The 23,845-nt window shown below is 52.2% G+C and overlaps 1 protein-coding gene and 1 long non-coding RNA gene across 3 annotated transcripts; one reads left to right on the plus strand and one right to left on the minus strand.

The window, feature by feature from the left end:
• Positions 1-310: 310 nt before the first annotated feature.
• Ccdc61 (coiled-coil domain containing 61) lies at positions 311-20,543 on the minus strand. Of its 2 annotated transcripts, none has more exons than XR_015683032.1 (14): positions 20,212-20,483; positions 14,240-14,398; positions 13,922-14,004; positions 11,311-11,465; positions 9,731-9,886; positions 3,407-3,617; positions 3,240-3,322; positions 2,633-2,793; positions 2,471-2,546; positions 1,864-2,023; positions 1,700-1,778; positions 1,467-1,527; positions 746-818; positions 311-612 (listed from the first exon to the last, which is right to left on the minus strand). XR_015683032.1 is itself a non-coding variant. In NM_001106229.1 (14 exon segments), coding segments are annotated over 13 exon segments (1,551 nt in total). In that variant the 5' UTR covers positions 14,388-14,398; positions 20,212-20,543; the 3' UTR covers positions 311-514.
• Positions 20,544-20,811: 268 nt separating this feature from the next.
• On the plus strand, positions 20,812-21,520 carry LOC134485103 (uncharacterized). The gene is made up of 2 exons (XR_015649811.1): positions 20,812-20,927; positions 21,205-21,520. It is a non-coding gene; the product is annotated as an uncharacterized LOC134485103 (long non-coding RNA).
• The last annotated feature ends 2,325 nt before the right edge of the window (positions 21,521-23,845 follow it).

Genomic DNA, 23,845 nt, shown 5'->3' on the forward strand with positions numbered 1-23,845 from the left:
ACATCACAGCTTTGAACCTAGCATTCTCGGGTGAGAGCCCAAGAATCAATACAAGGCAGGTGCCAACATCACCCACAGAAGCTCAAAAGAACCAGACAACGTGGGCCATGCTGCAAGACGCCCCCCACCTCCCGCCACGCAGCCAGGCACATCTAACCCTGCTTGAACTCCTCTGGAGACACACGGCTCACCACTGCTCTCCTGCCTCCAAGTCAGTCAGGCCAAATACACCTCACCTTCGGGCCCAATTGTCAACCCCATCCTCACTTCTGCCCACTCCAGGCCTACCCTTGAATCACAGGCTAAGGGGTCCCAAAAACAACCATATTTATTTACAAAATACACATACCCTCTTCTCCTAGAATGCATTACTGGGAGGGGGAGGGGGAGGAGTCGGGCCTCACACACCTGAGACCCCTGGAGCACCAGGAGATGTGGAACGTGGGAGGGGCACTGCCTCCACACCAGACCCCCGGATGGCAGAATGGGAAATCAGGGTACCACCTCTCCAGGGTCATGACCGTGTGTCCAGCCGGTTCATGTATTCCTGCAAAGCCTTCAGGCGGGCATCTATTTCAGCCATGTCGGCTCCCTGGTAGTCGGAGCTGTACTCTGTGAAAACAGGGGTGGGGGTGGGGACCATGAAGGGCCAGTACAGCAAGGACCAATAAACTTGTTATCACCCCAAACAGTTCTGAGATAAGGACCGGACAGGAGGGACAAATATGGGACACCCTGGGCTCACCTTTGATGGGGACCCAGGCCCCAGAGCTGGCCAAGTGTCTCTGGTGATTGTTGCGTTCTCGAGTGGTAGACTTCTGGTAATAAGAGGAGCAGGAAAGGAGTCAGGAAACCCCCTTCTACTCCCATCCCCCAAGTCCCACGGGGACTCTGAATCTGAGGGTCTACAGGTCGCCACTGAATCAAGAACCTCCTTCTGACACAAGAGCCATCCAAAAGGTGAACTGGAAAAGCCTGAGGCACAGAGAGGCTGACCAGGCTCCCTTAGTCGTGACAGAGGAGATGCCGGGTGCGAGGATCTGGTGTCATTTGAGAAGAGAGTATTTTTCCTTTTTCCTTTTGATCCAAGATCTCATGTACCCCGGGTGGGCCTCAAACTCACTGGATAGCCAAAGCTGATCTTAGACTTTGAACGCTCCTGCCTCCACCTCCTGAGTGCTGGTTTGAATGCCACTCTACCCACCCTCTTTATACAGAACCCAGGGCCTTTACCAGAAGGGTATTCTACCGACTGAGCCACATCTTCAGTCCGAAACTTAAAGCAACATACTGTGGCCACTAAGATTTTGCCCACCAAGCCCAAACACCCTTCTTCAAGGGTCATTCTAGATTCCCCTCTACAACCTGGTATCCCCAGGCTAGAGAATCATAGAATATAGATGATGGCTTATCTTCTGTGGTTTAGTACTACCCCACCCACCTCCCAGCCTGGGAATGAGCCTCACCGTCTTGGACCCACTCCAGGGTATGGGGCTGGGTGGTTTCCCGCGTCCACGGCAACGACGACTAGAAAAAGAGGGCAATCGAAGACCACAGAGCATCTTTGGCACCTCCCTCCTGACCCACTTCGTGGTTTTAAGACCTCCAACCTCCGTCACCTAATTTCCCTGAAAAAGATTGCTTCCACTCTCCCCAGGCACCCTTTCCAAAGTGTCTTCCCCCAGAGTCCAATCATTACCTTTTGGAAACTGACTGGGAGAAATCCTCTAGCTCACTGCAGGAGCTGACTGACGAGCAGCGGCTGCGGAAACTGTCCACTAGGGGGAGACGAAGGGCGTGAGGCCCAGGAGTCACATGGCCCGCCCACCGCCCGCAGCCACACTGCCTCTCAGAGCTGGTTACCGGAGGAGCTGCGGTTCCGGGAGCGGTTAGCTGCATCCCCTCGGCCGGTCACAGCAGCAGGGGGCCGAGTCTGGTGAGACCATGAGACAGATGGACCGTCCCCGCTTCCTCCACTGCCCATTCGGTTCCGCTGCTGCTGCTGCTGCTGCTGCTGCTGCTGCTGCCGCCTAGAAAACCAGAGACTAGGAATGTACACCAACTACTGCGGGGATTGGAACCAGCCACAGCCAGAGTCGGTGGCCAGCTAGAGGTCACTTGGAGATGTTGATATGTGTGGGTGGGGAAAATGAGCAGTGCACCTGACGGGTTAGGAGAGCAAAACGAGCTCAGGAGAGGGCGGGACCACGAGAGGGGGCTGAATCGGGGTGCAGGGGTAACAGGGACAAGGGAAGAAAGAAGGACCAAGGGAGGAGATGGGAGCAGAGGAAAGCAGAGTTAGCCAAGAGGTTAGCTCGGTACGGAAAATGGAGGAGAGGAGACGGAGCAGGGAGAGAAGTGGGAGCCCAGAGAAGAGACAAGGCTTAGCTACAGGTTAGTGAGAGGTGGGAAGAGGAACTGAAGTAAGAACCGAGCACAGAACAGAGGTGGGAAATTGGCACTGACTTACTTCATCCTGATCTCTCTCTGCTTCTTCTCTTTGGCTTTCACGAAGGCTGTGGGGTCAAAACGGGGCACACGACTACCTAGACAATGTAGGGAGAAGGCTGGCTTGCATACCGGCCGGCACCTGTCTGCCTCCCCCACAGCAAGAGGTGGGGCGGTCACTGACCTGTAGGTGAGGGTGAGGGGTGTGCTGGCCGGCCGTGACTCCGGGCTCCGCGGTTGCTCTCCCGCGATGAGGAGCGAGTGGCCGTGCGACCACGAGACGTGGAGCGCTCCCGAGATGATAAAGCTCGGTCCTCCCTGGCTCCAGCCGGCAAGGTGCGTCTCCTGGGAGCATTGAGTCCACTGTCAGCTTCCCATTCACTAGCCCACCCCAACTCTGGTGCCACGCGCACCTCCTCTATACCCTGAGGCCCACATTCTATCTCCTCAAACATTACCCAGCTCACAGATACCTTTCTATACCCCACCTTGTCCAAGTTCTTTTCCAGGACCTGCCACTACTTCCCTACATCCAAACACCTTCACCGATCCTTCTTTCCGAGGTCCTCCTTCTCTCACAGCTCCCTGGAAGCCCTTTCTCCGCCAATCAAGGTCAGCAGTTAGCTCCTTGAATCTTACCTGAGATCACTAAGCGCTTAGGCTCCACTGTACTCCAGACACTACCTCCAGGCCCTACCTAATTCTCCACAGGCCCCGCCCACCCACCCCAAAGCCATCTTCTCACCCCACCCCTCCTTTAGCCCCACCTCCCCATGAGCCACGCCTCTCACCCCCTTCGGTACATAGCCAGCTCGCAATTCAAAGTCTTGAGCCTAGCACGCAGATTGCGCTCTGACGCCTTTACCTCCTCCAGCTGCGGAAGGAAAACAGGGACCGCTGAGGTCCATAGCAGGCCGAGGTCCACCGCAGCGCCCCCTCACCGCATCCGCTCCCTCACCTCCTTAGCTAGTCTGCGACAATCCTGGCTGCGGCGGCCAGCAGCCCGACCCCCAAGGCCACGCTCTTGCCGTAACTCCAGCTCTAGGCCCCTCACCAGCCCCCGCAGCGACTCGGCTTCCTGGCGAGCTGCCCGACCCGCCAGAGCCTCCTCTCGGGAGCGGCCCAGCTGCGCCTCCAGCTCCCGCTTCTCTGACGCCAAGCGGGTCACCCTGCGGAGGGCGGGGGGAGGGAGAGCGAGAGGGAAACTGAGTACTCTGTGAGCTCCACAGATGGCAGTTCCTAAGGTCCCCCAGGAAGGAGGAATACAGTCCCCTGGAAGGAGTCTGTCCCTGTCAACTCACTCCGAAGCAAGGAGGATACTGAAGCTACTTGACTTTCACCCACCCCCATACAAGCCCTAGTGACATGGTGACCTGGCTAAAAGATGCCTGCAGCGAGCACAGCTCAACTGACCTTGTTTCCATTTCCAAACCTTTCCCAGACAAATCTTCTATTTGCCAGCCAAACCAAACTGATGAGGTCACTACCCTGCTCAAAGACCCTTACGAAAACGCCACATACCCAAGGCTTTCCTTCCCTGCTGCTTATAAACAGGGAAGCAAAGGTAAGCAAGTATCCATGGAGAACTAGTTGAATTTCCCTGTGCATCCACAGAGAAGTGCCTCCATGAAAAGGAGAGCGGATTTCTACTATTTGACACAGGGCAGATGTATGTACCAAGTCCTCTTTTGTAAAAGGAAATGGGAGAGGCTGAAAATGATCTGAGGTGGTTTGTACTTTTAAAAACATAAATGAAGGGGTTGGGGATTTAGCTCAGTGGTAGAGCGCTTACCTAGCAAGCGCAAGGCCCTGGGTTCGGTCCCCAGCTTAGAAAAAAAAAAAAAAAAAAAGAAAAGAAAAGAAAAAAAAGTTGTAAAAAACATAAATGAAAAACTTTCAAATAAAGAAGGGGCTGCCTATGGGGAGAGAAGAGGTACAGGTAGAGAAACAGGACTTCTCTGGATGTACCCCTCTCTCCAGCTTTTGACTCTGGAACTATGTGAAAATACTTTATGTAGGCTCTGGCTATACTGCCCAGGCTGATCTTGAATTTCTGAGTCCCAGCAATCCTCCTGCCTCAGGAACTATCACCAAAGTCGGGAGGTGGGGGGCAATCAACAGGCTCCAAGGCACAAATGTACACCAAAGGAAGAGTAACACTGCAGAATGTGACTGGAATACAGGGTTTTAGCAAGTGGGATACACAGATTCAAGGCAAAAGAGGCTGCAAAAACATCTAACCTGCAGTCAAAGTCTCACCAGTGAGTGCACTGGTATTGTTCAGGATAAAGAAAACAATTGTTACTGCGGCCCGAGAGCTGGCTCAACAGTTAACGGCTTTGGCTGCTCATCCAGAGGACCAGGGTTCGATTCCCAGCACCATCATGGAAGCTCTCAACCTCTTGTAACTCCAGTTCCAGAGGATCTGACACCTTCACAGATAGGCATGCAGGCAAGACACCATGCACATAAAATAAAAATAGTCATTTAAAAAATTGTTACTTTCCTTGGAAACTATGCTTTATCAGTATCAGAAAAAAAAAAAAAAAACCTGGGTGTAAAATCAAGGAAAAAGGGGTTGGGGATTTAGCTCAGTGGTAGAGCACTTGCCTAGGAAGCGCAAGGCCCTGGGTTTAGTCCCCAGCTCCAAAAAAAAAGAACCAAAAAAAAAAAAAATCAAGGAAAAAGTAAGAACAGACAGTATATTCCTTTTCTAAAACTGTCCTTGCCTTCTGGCTCTTTCTACTAAAAAAATTCTAAATGCAACAATAGATCATGTTAACATTACCTCCTGATAAAATAATAAAACATACTGGAAAAATAGTGGTAGACCACCAGCCTAGTAACCCCCAGTGAGGGGCTGGGGGCGTGGCTCAGTGGTAGAGCCCCTGCCTAGAATCCCCCAGTGAGGGGCTGGGGGCGTGGCTCAGTGGTAGAGCCCTGCCTAGATCCCCCAGTGAGGGGCTGGGGGCATGGTTCAGTGGTAGAGCCCCTGCCTAGAATCCCCCAGTGAGGGGCTGGGGGCGTGGCTCAGTGGTAGAGCCCCTGCCTAGAATCCCCCAGTGAGGGGCTGGGGGCGGGGCTCAGTGGTAGAGCCCCTGCCTAGAATCCCCCAGTGAGGGGCTGGGGGCGTGGCTCAGTGGTAGAGCCCCTGCCTAGAATCCCCCAGTGAGGGGCTGGGGGTGTGGCTCAGTGGTAGAGCCCCTGCCTAGAATCCCCCAGTGAGGGGCTGGGGGCGGGGCTCAGTGGTAGAGCCCCTGCCTAGAATCCCCCAGTGAGGGGCTGGGGGCGTGGCTCAGTGGTAGAGCCCCTGCCTAGAATCCCCCAGTGAGGGGCTGGGGGCGTGGCTCAGTGGTAGAGCCCCTGCCTAGAATCCCCCAGTGAGGGGCTGGGGGTGTGGCTCAGTGGTAGAGCCCCTGCCTAGAATCCCCCAGTGAGGGGCTGGGGGCGGGGCTCAGTGGTAGAGCCCCTGCCTAGAATCCCCCAGTGAGGGGCTGGGGGCGTGGCTCAGTGGTAGAGCCCCTGCCTAGAATCCCCCAGTGAGGGGCTGGGGGCGGGGCTCAGTGGTAGAGCCCCTGCCTAGAATCCCCCAGTGAGGGGCTGGGGGCGGGGCTCAGTGGTAGAGCCCCTGCCTAGAATCCCCCAGTGAGGGGCTGGGGGCGGGGCTCAGTGGTAGAGCCCCTGCCTAGATCCCCCAGTGAGGGGCTGGGGGCGGGGCTCAGTGGTAGAGCCCCTGCCTAGAATCCCCCAGTGAGGGGCTGGGGGCGGGGCTCAGTGGTAGAGCCCCTGCCTAGAATCCCCCAGTGAGGGGCTGGGGACGGGGCTCAGTGGTAGAGCCCCTGCCTAGATCCCCCAGTATGGTATAGACCAGTGGCAGAGCACTCACCTAGTATGCACAAGGTCTGGGTTTTATGTCTGGGACTTAAATAACAAGAGAAAAGCTTCCTGGGACCCTTCCAAAAGGATATAGAACCCAACATGAATAGGCCCACCTGGCAAAGACAACACCAACATGAAATCACTGCAGCAAATGTATTAGGTCACATCTACGAGCTGATTACTGCCTCCCGCCCACTCCACCCCGGCCACGTGCCCAAAGACACCCAAGGCCTTCTCCTGGAACCTTCACACATTCCACTATCTGGCAAAAAGCGACTTTTATAGATCTGGTATGAGTGATGAGATGAAAGGACCTCCCCCCCAATTGTCAGGGCAGATCACAACCTGAGATTAGATACAGAAGAGGGGAGGGGATGTGACCACAGAGGCTCAGGCCAGAGTGCTAAGGCCTAAACCAAAGAACAGCTGCAGCCCCCAAGTGTTGGAGAGGCAAAAAAGGGGCTCTCCCAAGGGCCCAGGAGGATGGCCTAGGAGCGCCTGCGCTACAGCCCAGTGAACACCATTTCAGACGCTGGCCTCCAGGGGGAGACAGAATACACTTGTAGTGGTTTTTCATTTGGTTTTATTTTTATTGCATTTATTTGTGTGTATGCGCAAGACACACCCGCATCCAGCATTCATGTAGAGCAGAGGACAATGAGTGGGAATTGATTCTCCCCTTCTACACGCGGGTCCCAGAGACTGAGCTCAAAGCAGCAGGCTTGGTGGCAAGCACCTTTACAGGGTGAGCGTCTCTGACTCAGTACAGTGTTTTGTTTTCATTGTTGTTTGGTTTGGGGATTTTGTTTTGTTGTTGCTGCTGTTTTTGTTTTGTTTTCTGAGACAGGGTTTCTCTGTGTATAACTAGTTATCCTGGAACTCTCTCTGTAGACCAGGCTGGCCTAGAACTGACAGAGAACCATCGCCTGCCTCTGCATCCACAGTACTAGAATTAAAGGCGTGCACCACCATGCCCAGCAACCAACTCCAGTGTTTTAAGCTACCTTCTGTGGGGAACGGGAGCCAACTCTGTGTTCTGTCAGAAATGAACAAAAAGAAAGACTCGGCCCTCAGCACTCCTGGGGAAACCTGCCTCAGGGACACGCTTCTTTACTCCAGCCAACAAGAGCTAAAGAACTGTGGACCTGGATCATCCCGTAATAAGACATCAATCAGTCTCAAGAACTAACAAAACGTGGTGGCACACACACCTTTGATCACAGCACCTGGGAGGCAGAGGCAGGTGGGTCTCTGAGTTCGAGGCCAGCCTGGTCTACAGAGAAACCCTGTCTCATACAAGGATGGAAGGAGGGAAACAAGCCAAGAGCAAAACATGGTGGACACCTATAATTTCCGTACTTGGGAGGCAGAGTCAGGGATAGCCTTGCCTAACTAGCAAACACATAAAAATAGTTTGTTTGTTTGTTTTTGGTTCTTTTTTTTTCGGAGCTGGGGACCAAACCCAGGGCCTTGCGCTTCCTAGGTAAGCGCTCTACCACTGAGCTAAATCCCCAGCCCCAAAATAGTTTTGTTTTTAAAGTAGGTTTGTGTGTGCACGCACGCACGCACGCACGCACGCGCACACACACACATGGGCACATACAATGAGCACACACTGAGCAAGACACAGCAGTAATCCCCACTCTCCGTCATGCCCTTCCTGCCACCAGCCTCTGTAGAGTGGGCACTTGTCAGCGCGGCCCTTCTGCCTTCTGCCTGGACCACCCCTGTGGGGCAGCTTCCTCCTGAGGAGCTCCTTGTGGGGAGGTGGTCACACACACACACATGTACTCAGAGCAGCAGGAGGAGAGCCGACAGATCAAGGTAAGCCTGGTCTGCATAGCAAAACTTGGTCTCCAAGGAAAAGAAGGACCGGCAGGTCAGAACAGGATGGGGAAGATGCCACCAGCTCAGAGATTTCAAGGTGCCCTCGACAGTACTGTGAATGGGTAGAAGTCGAAGCCTTATGGCCAATTTGGGAGGTGCATACAGGTGTGGCCTGGATGGAGGATGAGGTTCCCATGCTCCCACTGTGTCCTTCTTCCACCTCACCTCTGATCAGCAGCACCCATGGGGCCTGGTAGCCTGTAAAACCCCACCCTCAAGAGAAGGCCATTCCTCTCTGGTAGTATTTGGCACTCAGTCTGGACTAGCACCTATGTGCCAACAGTGCCAAGATTCTAGCTGCATCCAAGGCATAGCCTGGCCATAAAATTTGCTGTGTGCCCTGTGAAAGTCCCCTAGCATCTCTGAACTGGAACCTGGTGATGACAGCAGTGTCTGTCTCACAGGGCTGCTGTGAGGACAGCTGCTTTCTGAACCCTAGGATCTACACATGTGCACACACCCTCATACAGACACAAATACATAACAACATAAATTTCACAACGAACAATATGGGGCCTGAAACATGACTTGGTTGGCTAACATACATGGTGCTCTGGGTTCAATACCCAGCACTGAATAAACCATTCCTGACTACAGAGAGTTTGAGGTCAGTCTTGAACACCTAAGACCTTGCCTCAAAAGAAAGAAAGAGGGATCAGCAAGATGGCTCAGTGTGCTTGCCGGTCCGTGATGCTTGCCTGGCAACCTGAATTTGACCCATGGAAGCCATGTAATTATAGACTGAGAAAACTGATTCTACACACATGCCATGGTGTGTATACCCAAAAACATACGTACTCTCATCATGCACATGATACAATGAGAATATTTAATTTTTTAATATCCCTAGTCCTCCTTAAAGAATTGGCCATTTCCAGGTGGAGACCAAACCCTTGCCTATAGACGACAGGACACAGCAGAGTCAGTAAGCCTCCCAGAAGCCTCCAGTCTCTTCCCGTTCCCACCACAGTCCCACCTGCCTCGGGGACCCTGTGCATGCTGTGTCATCTACCTAGCACACTCGTCCTAACCCCTTCACCTAACCCACCTCAAGACTTAGCAGGTCCAGGTCACGGCTGCTCTTCTGCCTGCTCCTCACCCATCCACATCCAATAGCATGTTCATGTGGTTCTTGTTAACATCCATTCCCACTGGGCTAGGTACCCCAGGCAGGGAGCCAGGCAACACCAAGAGTTCAGTCAGGTGAAGGCTATTCAGCTCACCCTGCCGGCCTGCCTTACGTCACCTTTGCTGATGCTTCTGCAACTCTTTCTGGGACCCCCTCGGTGCCCCCCATATGCTGAATGTTCATCTGTGCATCTCCCTCACTGCCACAGAGGCCCAGGAAGACAGAGCCAGGGCTGTCAATCACTGCTGAATCCCCAGCACCCAACCAAGGGCAGGGAGAGAGGCAGGGCTCAGGAGGAAGACAGCCAGTGTTCCCAAGGAAACAGATGATGGGCAGTGCCTGTCCCGTCCACCACATCCCAATCCACCACACACTCCCCAGACTCACTGCTCCCTCAGATGCCAGATCTCTGTCTCCCGAGCATCCTGGCCGCCATTCATCCCTCGAAGGTGACCCAACTCCTCCTTCAGTGAGCGGATGATGCCCTGCAGAACCACAGGGTCAGGCTTGCCCTGGTACGGGAGGGGCAGCGGGTAGTGAATCCTGAGAGAGGGGATCAGAACCGTGGCATCTCAGAGGCCAAGATCCACCCACCCGAGAGCCAGGTCTGTAAGCCAAAGAACACAAGCACTTGCAGTCCCCAAGAGTTTGTATTCTTGGTGTTTTGTTTTGAAGGTCTTGCTTGTTTGGGTTTCTGAGACAGGGTCTCTCTGTGTATCCCTGGCTTGAACTCTCTACATAGACCAGGCTGGCCTGAAACGTGAGAGATCTGCTTGCCTCTGCCTCCCGAGTGCTGGGAAAGCGGTTGATTCTAGGTTCGTTGTCCCACACACCATTGTGCCAGTCAGTCAAGCCCGGTGCCTCTGAGCTTCTGCCTCCAGGATTCTGAGGACACCTGGCTGGACAGTGTCATGGCTGGCTGTCATGTCTGCAGGGGAGGCACTGTCACATGAGCTCTACAGGAAGAGCTATCTTCAAGCACAACCCGCCCCAGCCTCTCCCAAGAAGACACTGGCTGGCCTGAGCTAAGGCAGCCCTGAGCCAGAGCAATGGCCGGATGCCTGCAGATGGGGCTCCAACATGTGGGTCCTGTAGGACTGCCAACTTCCAATCACTAGCCCAGGGACCAGGACATACAGACTCTGTTGCCCAGCAACTCAAGAGCCATTCCTGGCTAAGTGTGCTTGCTCCAACCTGTAATCCCAGTTCCCAAGAGGCTGAGGCAAGAGGACTGCCATGAGTTTGCGGCCAGGCTGAGCTTCATAGCATGACTCTCTTTAAAAAATAAAGGTGGAGGGCGCAGAATGACTGGAGAGAGCTCGACGTTTAAAACCCATGCTGTTCTTGCAGAGGACCCGAGTTCCATTCCCAGCACCCACAACTTAGCTCCAGTCCCAGAGGACCTAATGCTCTCTTCTGGCCTTTGCAGGCACAAGATGGTAGGATACAGACACGTACAGGCAAAACATCCATACACATAAAATAAGAAATTTTAAAACTTTTTAAAGGAAGAGGCTTCAGAGATGGCTCAGCAGTCAAGAGCACTGGCTGCTCTTCCAGAAGTCTGGGCTTCAGTTCCCAGTATACGACCACCTCTAGGCCAACTATGAACGATCTGCTGAGGGCTCATACAGCCCTGTCCCTTCTTCTTCAAATACACAAGGAACAAAACAGAAAGCTCTCACGTCCCTATCAGGAATCTGAGCTGCAATCTGGATGGCTAGCTGTGTGATAAATGATTATGTTTCAAAAAAATCAGGGACAGAGCACTCGCCTACCACGTGCAAGGCTGGTTCAACTGCATACAGTAAGGCAAGAGGTCCTGACCATCTGTCACCTGCAGCCAGTCGCAACCGTAAAATGACACAGCGCCCACAGACTCTGCAGGTGAAGTAAAATCACCCCAGACACCGGGACTCTTCCCACCCCTGCCACCAGCCTGGGCCCGGAGCCAGCCCCATGCCCACCTGTCAAACTCCACGGAATAGATGAGGATGAGGTAGCGTTTGGAGTTGAGCTGGGCCGACCTGGGGCAGGGACCCGGGCGGCCCCCCAGCTTGCGACTGCGCAGAGACTCCAGGTCTGTGTAGGTGAGCAGGTCCAGAGTGACAGACTCACTACTCTGTGGGAGAGGAGGAGGAGGGGTGATGCCAAGGACAATCATAGGTACCCTGGGACCACAGCCACCCTCCAGACACTGTGCCGGATCACAGGGTGCCTGAGTTTCCTGACAAGGAGGCTGGTCATGGTTGGAGGAATACACTGGAGAGCACCTCACACCTGCGAGTCTGCGGTGCTACCAGACACACACAGGGTCACCAGGCCAAACCATTTTCCTAAGAGAAACAACACATGCCCTTCCTGCTGTGCACAGCCACAATAATGAGGCCAAAGTGCTGGTGAGTGCTGATCCCTGAGGAGAAATTCAGCCAAAGCCTAGGTGTGGGCCTGGACATGGAAGCGCATGCCTGTCTTCTCAGCACTGGGGAAGTGGTGGTACAAGGGTCAGAAGTTCAAGGTCATCCTCAGCCACATAGCAAGTTTAAGGCCAGCCTGGGCTAAATGAGATGAAAGAAAGGAGAGGGAAAGAAAAGACAAGATAGAAAGAAAAGAGGAAGGGGAAATAGAGAGAAGGGGGTCAGGAAGAATGGAATCAAGCAAGTGGCAGCAAAGGATGAAGTGGGCCAACATTTGGGTTTTCTGTGTAACTCATGACAGTCACTCCTGCAGACAAAGGACGGCTTAGAGTAGTGCAGATCACACATCCCAGGCAAAGGTTTTGTGTGGTTTGGAGTTGAAATGTTTTCTAGTTTTAGGAAAGATGGGGTCACATGTAACCCAGGTTGACCTTGAACTCACTTTGTAGCTAAGGATGGCCTTCTGATCCTCCTGCCTCTACCTCCCCTGTGCTGAGATGTCAGGCATCCAATGGGAGCCACCTGATGGGGTGGCCAATGCCCCTGGCAACTAACTTTCCAGAGGCTATACCTGTGCACATCAGTGTGTTAGTGCACACAAGCACTCCACTATCTGAAAAATGCTAGCCAGGAGCCTGGAGAGATGATGGCTCAAAGGTTAACAGTTCTGCGGTGCTTCTAAAAGACCTGAGTTCGATTCCCAGCACCCACTTCCTGTAGAGTACTGTAAGCCACCTGGTGTGGGTGCTAGGAACCAACTGTGCCCTTTGCAAGAGCAGGAAGTTCTCCTAACCATTGAACCATTTCTCCAAAATCCTGGGCTGGGGCTCATGCTCGCCCAGCAAGCACAAAGCCCTCAGTTCCAGCCCAGCACCACATGAGCCACCAGCACTACATACAAAAGGCCACAAAATGCTGCCTTGACCTGTAGTCCAGGTACTAGAAGACAGAAGCAAGAAGATGAGGAACTCAGGGTCATCCCTGGCTACACAGTAAGCTCAAGGGGTTCTAGGGCAGCCTGGACTACATGATGAGACAGTGTCTCAAGGAAAAAAAAAAAAGGTTCAGAATTCTTTTTTAAAAAAAATATGAAGGGGTTGGGGATTTAGCTCAGTGGTAGAGCGCTTGCCTAGCAACCGCAAGGCCCTGGGTTCGGTCCCCAGCTCCGAAAAAAAGAAAAAAGAAAAAAAAAAGAAAAAAAATATGAACTCCATGAAAATGTACTTCTAATATAAACTTTATTGCGTACTTATTTAATATTAGTGTGTGTGTCGTGCACGCATGCGTGCAAGTGTATGCTTGTGTTCTTGTGCCCGTGTGGAAGTCAGAGACAGCTTTCAGTATTCTGTTCTGCCCTCCACCCGGTGTGACCTGGAGCTGGAACTCGGGTGGCCAGGCTGGCCAAGCTGGCACCTTTTTACCTGTGAGGCCAGCTTGCCAGCCCTCACCAATCTCCTAACAAGAGCATTAACACAGGGTGGCTCTTCCTCTCTTCTCTACATTTCCCTGGGACCTGAATCTATTTTTCTTTTCTCTTTTGGTTTTAAGATTTATTCTGCTTTTAATTCTGGGAGGGAGTATGTATGTGTGAGTGCAAGTGCCCTCAGAAGTTAGATGGGGTCGGAAGAACCACTGGGGAGGAAGTTACAGGCAGTCCTGAGCTGCCTGAGGTGCCTGCCGGGAACTGAACCCGAGTCCTCCAGAACAGCCACTGCTCTTAGCTGCCATGGCTCCGGCTCCCCTCAATACTTGTTTTATCATTTTGAGACAGGGTCTCCTGCACTCCAGGCTGGCCTCCATCTCACTATGTAGATAAGGGAAACCTTGGACCTTCTAACCACCACCACTTAAATTCTGGGATTACAGGCATACACCACTATGGCAGATCACGAGGTGCTGGTGACCCAACCAGAGGCTTTAGCAGCTAAGCAAGCACCCTACCCCGGAGCCACACCCCCAGCAATACATTGGTTGGTTGGTTGGTTGGTTGGTTGGTTGGTTGGTTGGTTGATTGGTTGGTTTGTCACCAGACTCGGACCCACTGGCACGTGCAAAAGAAGTTCTGAAGGCCAAGCACCCTGCACACATGAGGTAACCATCCCAGCCTCGCACCCCAAGTTCTACAGAAGAGTAACCTCCCATCCCTGAGGCTGGTCCTTACCTGGGTGAGGGCTGACTCCAGCATGTTACAGAAGATGCTGAACTGTTTAAAGTTCCCGGTCTTATGAGTCAAGTCTTCAATGACTGAGTGGAAAGAAAAGTTCCGCCTGAGGTCTGACCACTTGCCCAGTCCATAGGCAACATGCTCACGTTCTCCAGCTCTGCCCACCCCTTATTGCCTCTGGCCAGACCGATGGGACCCACACTCCCGCCCCACTCTGAAGAGCTTGAGTAGAGTCAAGAGCACAGCTTAGCTCAGCCTCAGCCTTAGGAGAGCTCCAGGGTGGGGACTGGAGCCCACCCCAGCAGGCACACTCACAGTTGGCATCAAACTCTCCACGCCACTGGTCAGCTGTCATCCGGTCCTCCACCTCCAGCTCCAGCACCTGCCCAGAAACCACCACCCGCACAGCATGCTCCACACCCCGGAACATGTAGTCCACCTGCAGGCCAGCTGGCTGCTCCATGGCCAGGGTCCCTGAAAACGGGGACAAGACAGAGACGTAAAGACACGCCTGGTGTCTACAGAGGCCAAAGGCAGTGTTGCCACTGGAACTGGAGTTACAGGCAGTTGTGAGCTACCATGTGGGTGCTGGGAATTGAAGTAGGTCCTCCGGAAGAGAAGCCAGCACCCTTAGTCACTGAGCCCAGCCCCCGACCATGGTCTTCTGAGACTGGGTTTCACTCTAGCTCAGAGGATTCTCCTCTCTCAGCCTCCCAAGTGCTGGGATGGCCACACCCAGCACAGTTCTTTGTGCTTTATATGCTGATATCCACCTTAATTCTCACTAACAGCTCTGCTAGGAAGGCATCATTTTTAAATTCCTCTTTCAGACAAGGAATGAGATGCAGAACAGTGAGCTCCTTCTGAGAGGAACAGTAGATCCAGGAACCGACTCCCCACTCCGCATGATGGTGCACACCAGCTATCCCAGCACTCAGACAGAAGCAGAAAATGTTGCCAAGAGTTTGAGACCAGCCTGGGTTGCATAACGAGATTCCCAAAGCAGAAATCCTATCCCCAGAACAAAACGTAGCACCACCACAAAGCACTAACTTTGTGGCAGTGGTGTTGGCTTTGGCCTCCTGTTATGGTTTGCTTTGGTTTGATTTAGGAACAGGTTTGGAGAAAACACATACGCCAGCCATGTTGGCTTGGGACTCTGGTTTCTGGAATGTTTTTTAGTGGAGGGCTTCATAAATCTGGAAGCCCCTAGTAATTAAGCTTCCACTTTCTAGGAGTTCTAAAGCTTGGAGTATTAATCTCTGGCCCCGCCCAGAGACCTCAGCATCTGCCGCCAAAGCACAGGGCAGCCACCACAGCAGTTTACCACAGCATTGGAGGAGGAACTCCTGGGGCACGTGCTCAAGGTACCGCCTCCCTCACTCAAGGTACCACCTCCCTCACTCAAGGTACCGCGTCCCTCGTCCCCATTGTCAAACTGACCTTGTCCTCCACCCTGCATCGCCTGGGTCATACAACACCATCAAGCATCCTGTGCCCACCCATACCACCTAGGTCCCAAATAGTCACCCTCTGAATAACAACAGGCCTAAAATCCACTCTCCCAGTGCACAACTACACTCCCTCCCATCGACTCTTGGAGGCTTAGAAACTGTCCCTTAGCTATTGCCAGGCAAGAACTCCACAAACCAGGCCTACACTCTGGACAGCTCCCTCCTTAGCCAGAGCTCCCAACACCCACTCCTCTCCCAATCTCAGGACCCCTCTCCTAGCAGACCTCCACTTCCTGTCCCTTGTGGTGTGGTGCATGGTGGAAGCCAGATCCTCCCCCTGCACTGACTCCTAGTTCATTCTATTCTCCCAGCTTGAGGAGTGGGGAAACCAGCACATTGCTTCCCCCTACACTGCCTTCTACCTCCACATTCTCCTAGGACCCTGCCCCCTGAATTTTCTATCTGAACTGTCATGCCCCCTCTTATTCTGCTTCGATTCTGCCCACTCATTCAAAGTTCTAGCCCACGTACACCCCACTTTCTGCCTGTGTTCCATTTCCCCGTATTTTACCTGAATTCTGCTCAAACTGTACCTAACTGTTACCGCCCCACTGGTAGGCACATTTCTCACCTCTCACCCAGGGCAGCTCTCCCCACCTTTGGGACTATCCAGGCCCAGCCCCTCTCGCTGCCTTGAGGCTCCCTCCCTCTTCCTGCTCACACCATCCTTGCTAAGGGACCTGAAGTTCATCCTGGGAAGTTCATCCTGGTTGCTGACTTCCATCCTGCCCCAAGTCTCTCCTGACCCCTCTTCTAATCCCCTCTGACCAACATCCCAGTGGGGAGGCTCCGCCCTTGCCAGCCCTTGACATCACGTCTCAGTGCTAAGCACACCTGGGACCCCCCTGACCCACTTCTGCCACAGCCTCTTGAGGTTGCTCTCACACAAGCTACAGTCTCCAGCCCCTAGCCTTCTCCTCACCATCTTTCACTCAGGGAATCTCAATCTCTTTCCCAGAGCTACAGGTCCCTGCCCTGGCTCCTCCTCCCAAACTGTGCTCCAACATTTCAGGAGGAAAGAGAACCCACCACACCCCACCATCGTCGTGGGCAAATCACTGTCCCCACCTACCCTAGGCTGTCTGCCCACAAACCACTTCATACCCGCACCCATCTCCAGCCTTACTGGGTTCTCCTAGGAATATCCCACACTGTGCCCAACAGCCTGACCGCCACCTACTCTGAGTTGGCCTCCCCAACTCTGCAAGAATGTGAGCTGGCCTGAGCTCTCTCCGTCTCCACCCTGCCCTTCCCCAACACTGGCCCCCAGGGGGCATAACAACAAAAGCCCACTGAACATGGTTGCTGTGCCTTCTGCTAAGGTCAAGTGTAGGATACCCCACAATCTAGACCATTACAGTGTACCCTGCAGCTTCCCAGCACACCCAGAGTGTCCCCAAAACACACTTAGTAGCTCAATGCTTCATCCTAGTTCTACTGCTCTGGTAGACATTACAACCATCCCCCCATTTTACAGACCATAAAACTGAGGCTCCCACAGTTAGAATCAGCAGCCTTCTCCTACTCACTATCCAGCTATGCTTCCTTCCCAAGGTTCTTCAAGCACTGACTCACAGGCTTCACTGACTCACAGGCTTTGACTCAAGCATGGCTTACACCTTTCGATCAGTCCACAGGCTGGAAACTCACAGGTTCAGATCAAAGCTCCTCCCTCACTACCCAATATGCCAGAGGCAAGGTACTTGCCATTTTGTGGTAAAGTGAAGTGAAGATAAAGCCAGGCCTGGGGTCAAGGGCCTGCCAGCAACAGGCTGGGATGTAGAATCAAAAGTCTAGGACCAGGGTGGGCAACAGGAGATCAAGGCCACTCTGGGTAACTTAGTGAGACCCAGTCTCAAAAAAAGTTACAGATGTAGCTTAGTAGTAGGGGCTTACCTAGCATGTGTGAGACCCTGGGTTAAACGCCAGTTACTGGAGCAGGGCATGCGCGAGCGCATGTGCATGGGTGTGTGTGTACTACTCGGGACAGGAGCGCTGACCTTGTACATGAGGGCTACGTCAGTCATCACGTAAGGTGCCGGGTACTTGCCCTTACCACCCACTCTCAGCTGACAGCCCAGAGGCCACGTACGCTTCCTCCCCAAAGCCTGCAAGCATGGCTAGCTTGCCCAGAATCCACAAGTAAGAGACTAGGGCCATGGCTGCCGTACAGCACTTCTCCATCTTGTACAGGACTCCAGTCCCTTGAGATACAGATCAATAAAAACAAACGTTTCTAATTGTCCTTCTTCCTGTCTCTTCGGCACCTTGGCCTGGCATAGACCTGCTTGCCAGCCTATGGAGGAGGGCCAAGGATCCTGACACTCTCCAGTCTCAGCTCCAAGGCCCCTAGGGGCACCACAATATGTCCAGTTTCTTACTGCAGCTGACTCCATTTCCAGGAAGGAGTACCTCCCAGCTCAATATTTCAACTCCCACCATGGGGAGACCAGAGAAAGGATAGTAACTATTTCTACACCTGTGTGTTCTTCAGGAGCCCACACTAGTGGGCAGATCTGAGAAATCCCAAGGAATAAATGAAGGATGTGGTGGCAACGAACGAGACGAAGTAAAGCCAGGTGAGTCGACAGCAGCCAGGAAGGCCTCAAGAAGCCCCCGGACTGAGACCCTTGAAGAGTGGGGAAATCACTCAGGCATCTGGGGAAAGCCAATCCAGGCAGAAGGGCAAACAGCAGTATAAAGCATGCATTTGCCACATCCAAAAGACCCTGAGACCCGCGTGGTCCCAATAGTACAGGCAAGTCATTTCCAAAGGTGTGGGACTGTGGAGAGGGAGGAAGACAGAGCCCTCACTACCTGGAGATCCTGTGGGCAGGACCTGTGGGGCCCAGGGAAGAGCAGGTATAATGCAGGAGGGGTAAACAGAGGAAGGAACACAGGGTTTGACTGCCTGCTAGGCTTCAATTCCTGATCCTTCTGCCTCCACTTCCCAAACTCTGGGATCACAGGTGCTCACCACCACACCTGGCTTCCAGACCTAGGGATCAAAGCCAGAGCCTCAGGCAAGCTAAGTCCCCTCGACGTCCATCCTCACCCTAACGTGTGTGTGTGTGTGTGTGTGTGTGTGTGTGTGTGTGTGCACTTTTCTTTAACATGGGAGGGAAAGGAAGGAGTGATAAAGAACCAAGCCAAGTACCTGAGAGGAAGGTTCTGTCAGGTAAGAATAGAGACCCCAAAGAATTGTTTGGGGGCAACTGCATGTCAGCTGGACTTCCAAGCAAAGAGGAGCTGGCCTTCCTAAATGACCGACAACCCCACACACACTGGATATAACGTGGAGTTTGTGCAGAGATAGATACGGGAAAGAGACACCTGGCAGTCACTACAGGGTGAGCAGGTGAGGGAAGTGGAATAGAAAAAGTGATTCCGCAGAACATGAAATTTAGGTATGAAAGGATTAAAGAACTTGCCCAAAGCCAGAATGATTTTAGTAGTGGGTCCCAGGGTCAGTGCCAGGGCTCAAACTTGGGTAAACAGATACCAGAGCCCACACTCTTCTTCTCTTGATTTGTTTCGTTTTGAGATGAGATCTCCCTAGGTAGGCAAAGCCAGCCTCAAACTCATTCTGTAGCTCAGACTGACCTCAAACTGTCAGTTCTTCCACCCCAGCTCCCCAGTCCTGGGATTACAGTGTGCACCACTGTAGAGTTTGCTATGACGCTTCCGAGTTCATTCAGAGAGACTGTCCAGATGACTCAATGGGTAAAGCTTCCTGATGCACAAACACAGAGCTGGGCTTGACCCCTAGAACCCCCATTAAGGCAGAAGGAGAGAACCGACTCGACAATGTTGTCCTCTGACCTCCACAGTCATGTAGCTGGTCTTTGCTACTTTGTAGGTTCTCCCCACCCCACCCCACCCCATCCCCAAATTTATTGCACAGTTTCACCCCCTAACACTAGATAGGAGAGAAACAAGGATAGAGGAAGAGAGGGGAATCAGGAAAATCCCTGAATCTAATTTCTTTCCTTTTGTTTCTTCTTTGACTTCGGCTACTAACAAACCACAACCAACCTTCCTAAATGACCAACAACCCACACATACACACAGGCACGCACACACACACACACACACACACACACACACACACACACACACGCTTCTTGGGGGCCCTAGCATTTATATGCTCTCCAAAAAGCTCCCAGAATTCCAAACGTCACGCAATCGAAAAAATTATCAGGAGCTGGCAAAACCATATTTCTGCTAGAGCAGGAGGCAAATCATAGTAAGCTGCGGACAGTCCAAAACTGGTACACCTGGGATTAAAACGAAAACATATTCTTATAACATTCCCATGTTTTTTAAAGGAACCAAAATTCCAAAACTGTCACTACACATCCACCCTGTGATATGAACCACCACCACCCCCATCACACACTTGCATGAAGGCACAATAATTTCTATGCGTTCAAGGACAAAGTGAGACACTGTCTCAAAAACAAAACATAAAATCCATTCTTGAGCTCAGCAGTAGTGGTAGAACTATTGACTAACGCGCCTAACTATTATCTGGCACTGCAAAGAAAGCGGGGAGAGTTAAAAGTGATTTCCCGTAAAATTACTTGCTCAGAGCGTGCACACAGTAAACGCCTCTTGTCCATAGGGTAGACACACCCTCAACCCTAGAGACCTCCTGCCCTGTTTTCATCTGCCCCCATCCTCCAAACCAACTCAAATTCAGAACTCGCGGCATCTCCGCAACCCCACCTCTCACAACCCGTGGGGTGCAAAAGATACAAAATAAAGCTCTACCTCACAAGCTCTAGTGCAGTATTCGGTAAGGGACCTCTAAGTTCTAGCCGCGTATATCGGGAGCGACAACATAGCGCAATAAAGACTCTGTGAAATCTCCAGCTTGCATAGGTTCTGGCGTCCACCTGCGTGAAAGGACCTGTGCTCCGGGGACTCCCCAATCCCCGCGCCTGGAGCCCGCGCCTGGAGCCCGCGCCCGCAGCCGCGTACTCGCTGGTCACCGCCACAGACGCCCTCTTCACCACCGGTTCAACCGCCGAAGTTTCAGTTCCGCCCACATCCGGGCTTCTCACTTCTGATTGGTAGGGCCTTACAGGCAGTCATGTTTCCATAAGTCAAAACGAACGCCCGTCACTCTGTCCCGCCCCCACAGGAGAACCCGCCTTCCGAAGTTTGCAATTAGTCTATTTTGAAGAGGCGTTCCTAACACGTGTGAGGAGATCGCCAAGGCGTATTTCTTCTTCCACTGATTATTGGGTAGACATGCTGCCAATCATAAGAAAAAGGTGGTCCCTTAGAGTAGGAGGGAGGATCCCGGAAATAACATTTTAACTCCGCCCCCCACCCCCCCCACCCCTTTGCAAGGCAGGCGGGGCCCACAGAGAAGGGAGGGGTGGAATGGAGTGTGGTATGAGTTCAAGGGAACGTCCTGGCCTCCAAGTCCGGAAGCTTCGAGGATATTCTCAACTGTACAGTCAGGTCGAGGTTTCTCAGAGGTCAGTGTATGTCTAAGTATACCCTGGTCACTCTGCTAGACTTGTTTGTCAGTGCGTGCATGACAAAACCTCAAGTGGCGGTCTCCAACACCCTATGCATCCTTGAACTCATGATCCTCCTGCCTCCACCTCCCCAGTACTGGAATTACGGGAGTTGTACCACCATGCCTGACATGGCACTGGCCTCATTAAAGCTCAAACAACACAGCAAATTAAGCATTTTTAATAGTTTTAGATGTATTTATTTTATATGTATGAGTTTTATGCCTGTCCACAGCAAGTGTGCCTGGTACCTGCAGAGATCAGAAGACAGCATCAGAAGACTCGGACTGTAGTTACAGATGATTGTGAAGCACCTTACGGATGCTGGAAACTGAGCTCCAGGTCCTCTCGGAGAGCAGCCAGTGCTCTTTTTCTTTCCTCTCTTTCTCCCCAACCTCCTGAAGTTGTTTGAGACAGATATCTCACTCTATAGCCTTGGCTGGCCTGAATTTCACTGTATAGATCAGGCTATCCTCGAACTCACTGAGATCCCAAGGCTCTTCTACCTCTACCTCCCAAGTTCTGGGATTAAAGGCACATACACCATCGCATCTGACTGGAGTAGTTGAGTAGTTTACTTGTTTATTTGATTACACTTTCGTGTGCGTGTGTGTGTGTGTGTGTGTGTGTGTGTGTTAGGATGCATGCACCACAACCACAGGCTTTCACTGGCCAGTCTGCCTAGCCACTCAAGAGATACAGTTCTCAAAAAATAAGGTGTGGAGACCCTGAGGAAGACATGCAATATTCACCTCTGGTCTGTGCACAGGCAGACAAAGGCTCAGTGGTAGAGCCCCTGCCTAGAATCCCCCAGTGAGGACTGGGGGCGGGGCTCAGTGGTAGAGCCCCTGTCTAGAATCCCCCAGTGAGGGACTGGGGGCGTGGCTCAGTAGTAGAGCCCCTGCCTAGAATCCCCCAGTGAAGGACTGGGGGCGTGGCTCAGTGGTAGAGCCCCTGCCTAGAATTCCCCAGTGAGGGGTTGGGGTGTGGCTCAGTGGTAGAGCCCCTGCCTAGAACCCCCCAGTGAGGGGCTGGGGGCGTGGCTCAGTGGTAGAGCCCCTGCCTAGAATCCCCCAGTGAGGGGCTGGGGTGTGGCTCAGTGGTAGAGCCCCTGCCTAGAACCCCCCCAGTGAGGGGCTGGGGGCGTGGCTCAGTGGCTACAAAGAAGACTCCGACACCAGACCAGATGCTTGAAAGAAGCAGAAATCAGCTGAGTTGCCTGCAAAAGTTTAGTCCACAGTCACTTGGAAAGAACACTCTCCAACATGCTGAGCTGCCTGCAGGGTGTGCAGTGTGTTCCAGGATCCCAGCTTTGGGGACCTGTCACCCACACTGAGGTGGGCTCTTTGGTGATGTAGCTGTCTTTGAGTCATTTCTGCTCTTATAAGTAACCCTAATAAAACTCATTGCTCACCAAGTTGGACTTTGGTGGTACCTATCATGGGTTTCCTATCTAGGGTGAGTAGACATGTGTGTTGCATCTGCCTGGGAAAAGTTTTCTCACAGAACATCTTCACATGCACACACTTGTCTACTAGTACCACGTACGTACGTACATACATACATACATGCATTCATACATACATACATATATACGTATGTAGGATGACGTCATACAGGTAAAGGCAGGTACAAGATAGAACGAGGCCTGTATTGGATAAGAAGGAAGGATGGGGGGTTGGGGATTTAGCTCAGTGGTAGAGCACTTGCCTAGCAAGCGCAAGGCCCTGGGTTCAGTCCCCAGCTCCGAAAAAAAAAAAAAAAAGGAAGGATGGGTGGAAGAAAAGTTTTAGAAAGAGGAGGAGACTGGAACAAGGGAGAGAAGCGGCCAGGAGAACATGGAGGCGAATGTTAAGATTCCTCTCTGGGGGTTGGGGATTTAGCTCAGTGGTAGAGCACTTGCCTAGCAAGCACAAGGCCCTGGGTTCGGTCCCCAGCTCCGAAAAAAAGAAAAAAAAAAAAAAGATTCCTCTCTGCACATTTACAGGTTGTTGTGAATACTCTTAAGGGATGGATATGTACAGGACTTTGTATGTCTAAGTGGGCAATTACATATTATCAATTGGATCAGAGGTTATTGTGTTGTGTGTTCTTTCATGTGGGAATTTAAGTTCAAGAGAGTATGTGGTGGCTGGAGACACTAGACTGCCACGGAATTGGGATGTATATTTCTGGCAATAGAATAATCACATAATCCAGCAATCCCATTCCCAGGTTTGCACCCAAGAAACCTGAAAACAGATGGACAAATATGGATACACACACGAATGTTCACCACAGCAATATTCATAGCTGAATCTTAAAAACATGATGCTATGTGAGTGATGTCACACACAAAAGGTCACATGACCTATGAGTCCATTACATGGCATATCCACAGCAGGCAAGTCCCTAGAGACAATAGGGGATACTGGTGCTGGGAACTACAGGGAGACCACGTTAAAAATGCCTTAGAACTAGATAAAGGTGGTGAATGAACAACATTGTGGATGTGAGCCAGTGCTTCCGGCCTACGAACTTCAAGATGGTTAATTTCCTGTTATGTAAATTTCACCTCAATAAAACAGTTTTAAGCAAAGGACTAAGAAACGAGTCGAATGAGAAGCAACGGTAGGTTTTACAGAGGCGGATACGATGGGGGTGGCAAGAATGGTTAGAATCTGCCTATGTTCTGAGGGTAGCAGTGTCAAAGTTGGCTGATGGAGCGCATTGTGCGCGTGGAAAGGAGGCAAGGAGGGGAGTCTAAAGTGATTCTGAAGGTTTTTTTGAATCGGGAAAATAGCTGTCAAGATAAAACTTCCACTCGTCGAGATGAGAGAAGGCTGGATGGCTGGGCAGAGACGGGGGATTGGCTGTGGAAAGGTGGGGAGGGCTGG

Source organism: Rattus norvegicus, chromosome 1, assembly GCF_021556685.1.
Source record: "Rattus norvegicus strain SHRSP/BbbUtx chromosome 1, alternate assembly SHRSP_T2T, whole genome shotgun sequence".
Lineage (NCBI taxonomy): Eukaryota > Metazoa > Chordata > Mammalia > Rodentia > Muridae > Rattus > Rattus norvegicus.